This window comes from Myotis davidii, unplaced genomic scaffold (assembly GCF_000327345.1).
Source record: "Myotis davidii unplaced genomic scaffold, ASM32734v1 scaffold153, whole genome shotgun sequence".
In the NCBI taxonomy this organism is placed as follows: Eukaryota; Metazoa; Chordata; class Mammalia; order Chiroptera; family Vespertilionidae; genus Myotis; species Myotis davidii.
The window spans coordinates 71,208-80,197 of record NW_006284615.1 but is presented as its reverse complement, the minus strand read 5'-3'; the positions used below and the strand labels follow the sequence as shown (position 1 = coordinate 80,197).

At 40.0% G+C, this 8,990-nt stretch overlaps 1 protein-coding gene across 1 annotated transcript in view; it reads left to right on the top strand.

Moving 5' to 3' along the window:
- Nucleotides 1–59: 59 nt before the first annotated feature.
- Nucleotides 60–8,990, top strand: part of LOC102757655 (neprilysin) — a gene marked incomplete at its 3' end in the record, with an annotated part of 79,555 nt that continues 70,624 nt past the window's right edge. The window contains exons 1-3 of the mRNA XM_006754875.2: nucleotides 60–244; nucleotides 3,882–4,051; nucleotides 4,787–4,822. Of these exons, the coding sequence (XP_006754938.1) occupies nucleotides 3,892–4,051; nucleotides 4,787–4,822 (196 nt within the window). The remainder of the gene's footprint in view (nucleotides 245–3,881; nucleotides 4,052–4,786; nucleotides 4,823–8,990) is intronic.

The window sequence follows — 8,990 nt, the reverse complement described above, 5'->3', positions numbered from 1 at the left end:
GGGACGAGGGAGGCGTGCCCGGGAGGCGCCGCACCGGGACCTGCAGGGGGAGGGAGAGGGGCCGGGAGGTGACCTGGAGGAGGGCTCTGAAGTGCAGTTAGGTCGACTCGGGAGGTTCATTTCAGAGATGCCTGCAGCCGCTGCCAGGGGGAGTTAGGAGCGGTTACCGAGATCTGGGGGCTGGGAATTTGCCATTCCGCTGTGCACAGATTTTTTTTGTTTTTTGATTTTTTTTTAAAGCAAGGTTTGTTTTCATTTTGATTTCTGTCGGCTAGTCTCCTCATTTCCAACTCACTTTTCTATTTTGACTTTCCCTGACCTGAAGAGCTGTTCATTTTCTCACCTCTTCACCTTGCTTTAGAATCAGAGTTTCCTCTTATGTAATTTATGCGATGGGGGTACTTAATCAGACTGGGGTTAGTTGGCAGGGGCGTGGGGGTTGGAGGGGGCAGTTTTTTTGTAAATGAAAGTTTCCTGACTCAACCGATCGCAATCTATTTGTATTACTGGAAAATCAGGGAGATTGCAATCGAACAGTCCTCTTGAGCCACTCGGTCTGTTCCTTCCCACATCTGATGCAAATGGTAATTTTGTTAAACCGAAAAGTAGTACCCGACCTACAGTGTCAGTATTTGGGAACTCCTATACGCAAGTCAGCTGTGAAGGCCTGCGCCTTCTTCACTCGGTTGCATGATTGGCTGGGCCCCCGCACCACAAAACAACTGCTCGGACAGTGTCTTGGGCCCCACGCAGTGACTTTCGTTGTACAGCTGTGGGAGTAATGTGGTTGGGACTTCATATCCAGAGCTCCATATTCTGGGCCGGGCGGACACCTACAAATGAATGTCCCAGGAAAATAAGGAGATGATTTCTGTGGAAGTACCTGCCTCTTCGGCTTCTGAAGCTACCATCTAAACCTGGAACCTGTTTCTCCGGCTGCCTGGGCCTCAGTTTCCATCATACACCCTAATGGCAGAGTGTACCCTCGGGCCCTTGCTGAACTGTAAATGCTGTAATGTGTTGTGAAGATGAAAACTGCTTAGGGCTATACTAGACTTCCTCTTAACAAACCAAGTATGCGCTAAGTTCTTGGAGTTGACTATGTGATTAAGTGGTGTGTATTCTCCACTGGTATATATTGCTTTGCAATTCAGCTTCTACTTAAGCAAAATAATCATTTATTCTTTGGGTGATGTTGTCAAGCTGTTTTACAGGGTTCTTTTGGGTTAGAATTCTTAAATTATCTAGTCTCTCCTTCCTGTTTAAACTTGCTAACATCTGCAGTTAAGGTGAAATATGTTTGGGCATAGTTCGCTTTATTTTGGGACTACAAGTATCAACTTTATTCTTTTGTGTAATTGCTCTCCTTTCCAAACTCTCAAATGATGTTGGGTGTGGTTGAGCTGGGTACTGGGAGTTGATGGTATCTTTCATCCTGAGGTTCAAGATTCTGACCCCTATCACCTTAAAAGAAGATATTGACTCCACCAGAACTATCTGGAAATGAATGCGAAAGTTAATTAATTAGGAAGTTCAACTTGCATCACTTCTGCTTTTGCTCAGTGATGGTAAAAAGTGCTACTGAGGAACAAAAACTGAAATTTGCAGAGGGCTTACCAGAAGATGGAGAGTTTGCAAGTGGTACAAAGCTGATATTCTTTTGACGTAGGCAAAAGGACGAGCCTTCTTTGGTCACTGCCCCCTACAGCCATTCCTGCCACCTTAGTGCAGAACCATGAAGATCCCAGTTTTCCTTGGAAGCCTGGTGGTGCTAGAGAGCATCCTTAATTTAACCCCGTGGCTGCCGTGGTTCCTGGCACTGAGTTTTACTGGAGAAACTGATGGTCGTTTCAAAGAAAGAACTAGAGACAGAAGTGGGTCCTGTGACACCAGGACAATGTTTCTCTAGATTATCCTCTGAGGTATTAGAGCAGGGGGAGAAATACTCAAGAAAGGGAAATATTTGTGCGAAGTGATTAATATTCAGATGTTCTCTAGGTCAGTCTCGACTCCTTCTGGGAGGACTGGCAAAATTATTTTTTTATTGTTTATCTCTGTGTATGGTGTCCAAGTGTTAAAAGTGTTCCCATATCCCCCCACGCCCACCCCACCCCCCAACCATCCCTATTAAAACTATGAGGACCACGATCAATGCAATTCCATATCATAACCCCAGGGGCTGCGTGAGACTAAGCCAGATGAGTTGCATAACCATTAAGGGAGACATTTTAGCATTCAGGTACATTACATCCCACTTTTATTGAGCAGACATGGTTTTCATGGTCTAATAAAATATTTTTATTTGAAAGTCTGTCCTGGGTTATAGCCTCATGTAAGCTTGCTTAAGACTTTGTATCCAGAACTTTAAAGTCCAGTTGTGGTTCACTTATTAATAATTCACCAGAGAGATTAAATTTCTAGTAATTTGCTGCATCTCCCAGGCCATGCTTCCAACGTAGACTCTGTTTCTACGTTATCCTGGGCCTCAGTTTTCACAAAACAAACCCCCAGGGAATTGTGTGTGTTTAACAGAGATCTTTAACTATAACAGCAATTCTGAGCAGAGGCTTCATCTAGGAACTAAATTATATGCTTAATTTGTATCAAGCTATAAAAAGCTAATCTGTTAGTTTACAGGGCTCTTTTCTACAGCCCTGCAGGAAAATTGAAGTTGTTCGGGCTTTGGTAGATGGCCCATAGGCAATCAATTGGCTTCTAAAAGAACCATAATGACATTTGATTTTTAGGCTTATATTCCTTAAATCCGCCCCCCCCCCAAGCTTATGCAGTATGATTTAATGTAGTTTTTATTGCAAGATGATAAAATTTTATGTCAAACAGTGACCAAATGCATGTGTGTTTTTTTTTTAATAAAGAACATTTACTATAGTTATGTAGCCTTAGGCTAATTACCTGATCTTTCTGTGCTTCGGTTTCCTAAGATATAGGATTAGAATATTAATATCCACCTTAAAAGATTAAATGAATTAATACACGTAAAGCATGAAGAGCTACGACTGACACATGGAAAGTTCTCAATAAATGTCAGCTATTAATAATAGAAATATTAATTAAAATACAAGTTAAATAAGCATCTTAACCCTTGTTACCCTGACATACAAGGTAGACTTTTTTAAATCATGTTTTTGTTCTTCAGCTACACAAAGAGATTATGGTTAATATCTTTCATTCGTGGAGGTAAACCACTGACTTTTGGTCCAATGAGTGACCTTTTCAGAATGCAGTCTAACCAGTTAATAGATACCGTATCAGCAGTACTCATAATTTTGAACTGGAAAGTCAAAAGTTGTTTTTAAGACTAAAAGTATAAACTATTGCAGGTGTTTATTTCTTTTTGTTTGTTTTTTTAATCTGTACTCCTATTTTAAATAATTGCTTAGTCAAAACCTCAAAACGTTAGTCATTGATTTCCAAGCGTATAAAGGAAGCCACTGGAACAAGATATAAAATTCACCTTTGACATTGTCCAAAGTTCAGAAGGGTGGTTGGTTTAAAACGCTCCTTAATGACGGTACAGTAATTATTTGCTTACGAACTGCTGAAGGAATCCTATGTAAGTATTTAACTGAGTCTCTTGTCTACTTTTGCTTGGATCTTCTGTGAATATTTCTATTTAAAAAAGAACCAAAAGGTGGTGACGGGGACCTATCCAATTCCTCTGCCTCTATATTCTTCACTGTCAGAATAAAAATTTTGACTTTCAACCTAAAAGTTGTATTTCTCATTTAAAATAAATTAACCTTTACTTTTATTCAGCCACACTTAGCATTTGGAATGTTTTATATATATAGTTCCTCTTCTTTTTATCTTTTTATTCATTGGTTATTCATATTTAAAAATTATTTCATAACTTTTTGCAGATTTTAGGTGATGGGCAGATCAGAAAGTCAGATGGATATAACTGATATCAACACCCCAAAGCCAAAGAAGAAACAGCGATGGACCTCCTTGGAGATCTATCTCTCCGTCCTCGTCCTGCTCCTCACCATCATCGCTGTGACCATGATAGCCCTCTATGCAACCTATGACGGTGAGCTGCGCCCACACCTGTACACACAAATGCAGAGGAGAGTGGACTCTTCATCTCACACGTTTCCCATCTACCAGGGTGTTAAGGAGAGACAATTAAACGAAAGATAATGCTATAAAGATTCCGTTACAAAATGCAGTATCAATATGTCAAAACAATTAACTGACTAAAGTACAGTGTCTTTTATGTTTGAGCTAAATTATTAATTGCCAAGTATATTTAATGCACTCATGCTTACTTTATGAGGGTTCTAATGTATAATTTTATTTGATTAAAATATACACAATTTTGTGGTCAGCTTCAATTAGTCAGTATTGTGTCATTGAAATTCTAAAGGGCTTCACAGGAATTTAAGAGGTCTCATTTGAGTCTTAGAAGTGTTTTACAATAAGGATTAGAAAAGATTGGTTTCTTAATGGCAAAAACAAAACAAAAACCCCACCATGATTACCGGACTAAAACAACTGATTATTTCAATTTAAAACACCCAGAGCTTAGTGGGTAGAGATGATGTAATACATACATTTTTATTCATAATGAAAATTTCAAATTTAGGATTTTCCCACTTTATTCCTCTATGTCTTTCTAACTACTAATAATGACATGTAATACTCAGGTTTAGTTCTTGCTTTACAGAATTGACCATTTAATTGGCAGTTTTTAGAAGAACAAAAGATAGGGAGAAATTAGAAAATGTAATTATAAATATTTATGTATATACCATACTTTTTCTAGATGGTATTTGCAAGACATCAGACTGCATAAAATCAGGTAAGAAGATGGCTTTTAAATTTAATAGTTTTATAATTAATGTATCACATTTAAAAATCAAATGCTAATAGCTATATCTCTACATTTGCTTTATGATTTTATTCATTTATTTATTGATCAATTATTTATAGTAAAAAATGTGTTTAAATAGTAGATTAATTAACTTGTTTATTCTAAAAAGACCTCACTCTTTTCAGCCCTGGAGTGTATGGTAGAGTGGTAGAAAACTAACTATAGTGCTAGCTTTATGGAGCTTGCCATGTAGTTGCAGGAAGAAAATCAGCATGTATAAAATGGGCAGCATGCAAGTCATGTGAGGGGCAAGAGCGAAGAAGGGGGTGACATGAGTCATTTAAGCTACGTGGAGAAGTTAACATTTAGGAGGGGCCTTGAAGCAGGGTGAGGATTTGGAAGTGGAGATACAGAAGAGGGAGTTCCCAATAAGGAGAAAGAACAGCAGGAGTAAATCATATTGTTGAGAAGCAGGGAAAATGTAGACACGAGAGATAGGGGCACGTTCCTGAGAGCTTGGAAAATCTATGTTTAGCCTTGATGTTGTGATAACAGAGAAATGGTTATTTTTCTGAACAGGTCACTCGGTAAGGCAAATGGTGAAAGGTGATTCTGGGAATGCTAGGCTGGCGGATTAAGTGAGAAGTAATAATCCAGGAAGGGTGGGCTGCAGGGGCTGCTGCTGTAATTCAGGTGTGATTGGGGAGGTCGGCCTGTGGTGGATGAGACAGTTATGGGACAGCGTGAAGAGAGAATTGGCTGGCTTGATAGAGCTGACTTGCTAAATGAAGGATATGAATAATTTGGAAATGATGCCAAGTTTTAAAACCTAAGGGACTCAGGAAAATGGTGTCAGTTCACACAGAAGTAGAGAAGTTAGGAGGTAAGTTTGTTTTAGGGAGAGATGTGATGAATACGGATTTGGACAAGTTGAGTCTAAGCTGGGGTAACATCCAAGATGGAGAGACAGCAGGAAGGTAGAGATGGAAGTTTAGAGAGTCTTTCATGGGATGGATTAGGATGTGTCAGCCCAGGGGCAATAACCAAGCCTTAGGAGTATTTGAGTTCCCAAAAGGAGAAGAGAAGAGGTGTAATGGCTGAACTTAAGAGGACATTGAACATCAAATTAGAGTAGAAGGTCCTGGATGGTGTTGCTCAGTGGTTAGAGTGTCAGCCTAGGCACCAGCGGGTCTTGAGTTTGGTGCATGTGGGAAGCAACCAATGGATGTGTCTCTCTTATATCGGTGTTTCTCTCTCTGATCTCTCTCTCTCTCTCTCCTCCCCCCCCACCCCTCTTTTCTCTCTCCCTTTCACTTTCCCTAAAAATCAGTGGAAATAAGGTCCAACTAGGGTGGCTCAGTGGGTGAGCATCGACCCATGAACCAAGAGGTCGATTCTCAGTTAGGGCACATGCCCTGGTTGTGGGCTCAGCCCCCCACCGTGCAGGACGCAGCTGATTGATGTTTCTCTCTCATCAATGTTTCTATCTATTCCTCTCCCTTCCTCTCTTTAAAAAAATCAACAATGACATATTTTTTTAAAAATCAGTGGGAAAAATATCCTCTCTCCTCTGGTGAGAATTAAAAAAAAAAAAAACTAAAGTAGAAGGAAAAGAAAAGTCGGAGAAGTTTGAGGAGCTGCAGAAGTCCCGTGCATTATGGTGTGGTAAAAAAAAGAGGAGCATCTTGACCAGGAGAAGAAAGGGGTAGCTGGACATAGCACCCTGGATATAAATAACATATTATTGTCCTTTGACAAGAGATTCTAAACTTCTTTCCCAGGAATAATGTGTTCCAAGTGATTTTTAACCATTGGTTGGTGGATATTCTTACCTGGGTTTCTGTTATTCACTGACCTTTGCAAAATAATAATGGAAAAATATCTTGGGATTAAAGGTGACAGCCTAATATCCAGAGTATGTGCTCCTTTGCATTTCTGTATTGCTTTTTGATTATTTATTTATTTAGCTCTGGGTGTTAGTGCACTAGCTGTGCACACACCTGAGACGTGATGTGGGCAGCTTGAGGGAGACCTGACTGGGAGAGCAGTCATTTGCTGTCCATGGGCTTTCCTAGAAATAAAACAAGTTCCTTTTTCCCCAGGGAAATGGTGGTACAGGTGCTTTGGCTGGGAGATATCCAGGGTCCCTGTGCCAGAGCTGGTATGTGCCCAAGTTGTCAAAGTTACCATTTGTTCTCTCCCCAAATCCTCCCCCTGCTTTCCCTCTACCAGCTGCCCTGTTATATGCTCACACCATCCGGTTTTGAGAAACTTGCACTTAGGCATTGACCTCTAATTAGCTCCAAGTTTCTCAGTCTTTAATACACCTGGCATGTCTCTTAAGTCTCTTTCACACATTCTCTTCTCCCTCACACTCTTCTCTCTCTCTCTCTCTTTTTTTCTTGCATTTGGTTTTTGAAGAAACTGCATCCTTTGACTAGTAGGTAGACAGAGATCCCAGCAGCTTCCTCCCGGTATACCTACCCCAATGAACAATGTGATATTGAAAATCTGGAATCTTAGGTGTGACTTAATGTTTAGGGGTATGGCTTTGGCTTGTTAAATACTGTTTGGCAAGTTTCAACTCATTAAAATGTGTTTAACCTGTATCATGTCATTGTAGCTTAGAAATCATACTAAATGGAAAACGCTTTGTCGAACTGCATCTTGGCAGAGAAATGTACACAAAAGAAATAGCTTCAGTGGTAAACAACGTTGTTTTGTATGTTTTTTCATTCTGCTCTTTTGGTTCACAATCTGTTAGAATACTTTCATATTCATAGTTATTATTCTTCCTGGGTGAAAAAAATGAAGTTCAAATTCACCCTTATGGGTAACATTTTCACACTCATGCACACACACACAGTCCTTTGCTGGTTAAGAAGTCTTTTCTGCCATTGACTATACAACCGTTGCATTTTGAAGTTGCTGCAAATTAAGAACAGTTGGGGAACTCTTGAACAGAATGAAAGTAATCAAGAAAGGGAGAGAATGAGAAGAGTGGAGAAGGATGGAAAAGAAAAGGAAGATGGAAAAAATGTAGAAAACATATAAAGTCCTCTACTAGCAATCCTATCAGTTATTTTAAAGGGCAGGGAAAATTCAAACCAAAGCACAGAAATTCTTGAGAATTGAAAAATTAAGTATTGAAAACGTAATCCAAGATGCTTACATATAGGTGAATGTTGATTCTAAGTTAAAATCTTCCTCCCAGTGGAAGGGATACCATGTACGTGTCCTTCTCTCTTTGTTCCTGTGAGGTCGAGGGGCCATAGTAAGGCAAAAATAAAATGTTGCAGAAAGCTGTGAGTCACCTTGAAATCTGTTTGGTGTTAGGTACTTCAATCTGAGCATCTAAGAGTTTAAATATTCATAATATCCATAAAAATGATGTTTATAATAAACACTTGAAATGAACTTGTCTGTATATGAAATGCAGCAGTGTGAAAGATTACGCCAGACCTAAAATAAAACAAACTACTCAACAAATAACAAGTTAGGGCAGTGCTTAAAACCCTACTATTAAAGTATGAGTCATGTTATTCATCTCTTATTTACCATATAAGATTGTCAAAAGCATGGAGTTATAGAGCTTGTATGTGATTCCTCAAACGTCTCTGTATAAATCTAAGTCCTGCAATGCTCCCATTGTGTGGCAATCTTACCAAACGCAGGAGATTCCAGGAATCACATGCTTTCAGTCACGGGTTCTCAGCTTCATCACTGTTGACCTTTTAGGCTGGATAAGTCTTCATTGGGAGGAGGCCGCTGTCCTGCTAAACACTGTATGATGTTTAACAGTTTCCCTGGATTCTACCCACTGGATGCCCAGTAACAACCCCCCTGCCCCAGTTATGACTACCAAAAATGTCTCCAGACACTGCCAAATACTGGTATCTCCTGAGCAGCATAATCACCTCGGGTTGGACACTGCTGGCTTAAGTGAAATCAAGAGTTCAGCTGCCGGGAGCCTGTCTATCCTTGCTGTTTCAAGGGACCTGGCATATATGGCATACTGTTCTTAATATGTTTGCTCACCTTCTTGGCGCTGTGTTTTAACCAAGGTCAGCTCTCTGAGAAAGGTTGTTTCCCCAGGTAGGGATTTTCTCCTGAAGTTAGGGAGGGAATAAAACCTCTTAACTAAGTGCCAGGCGGG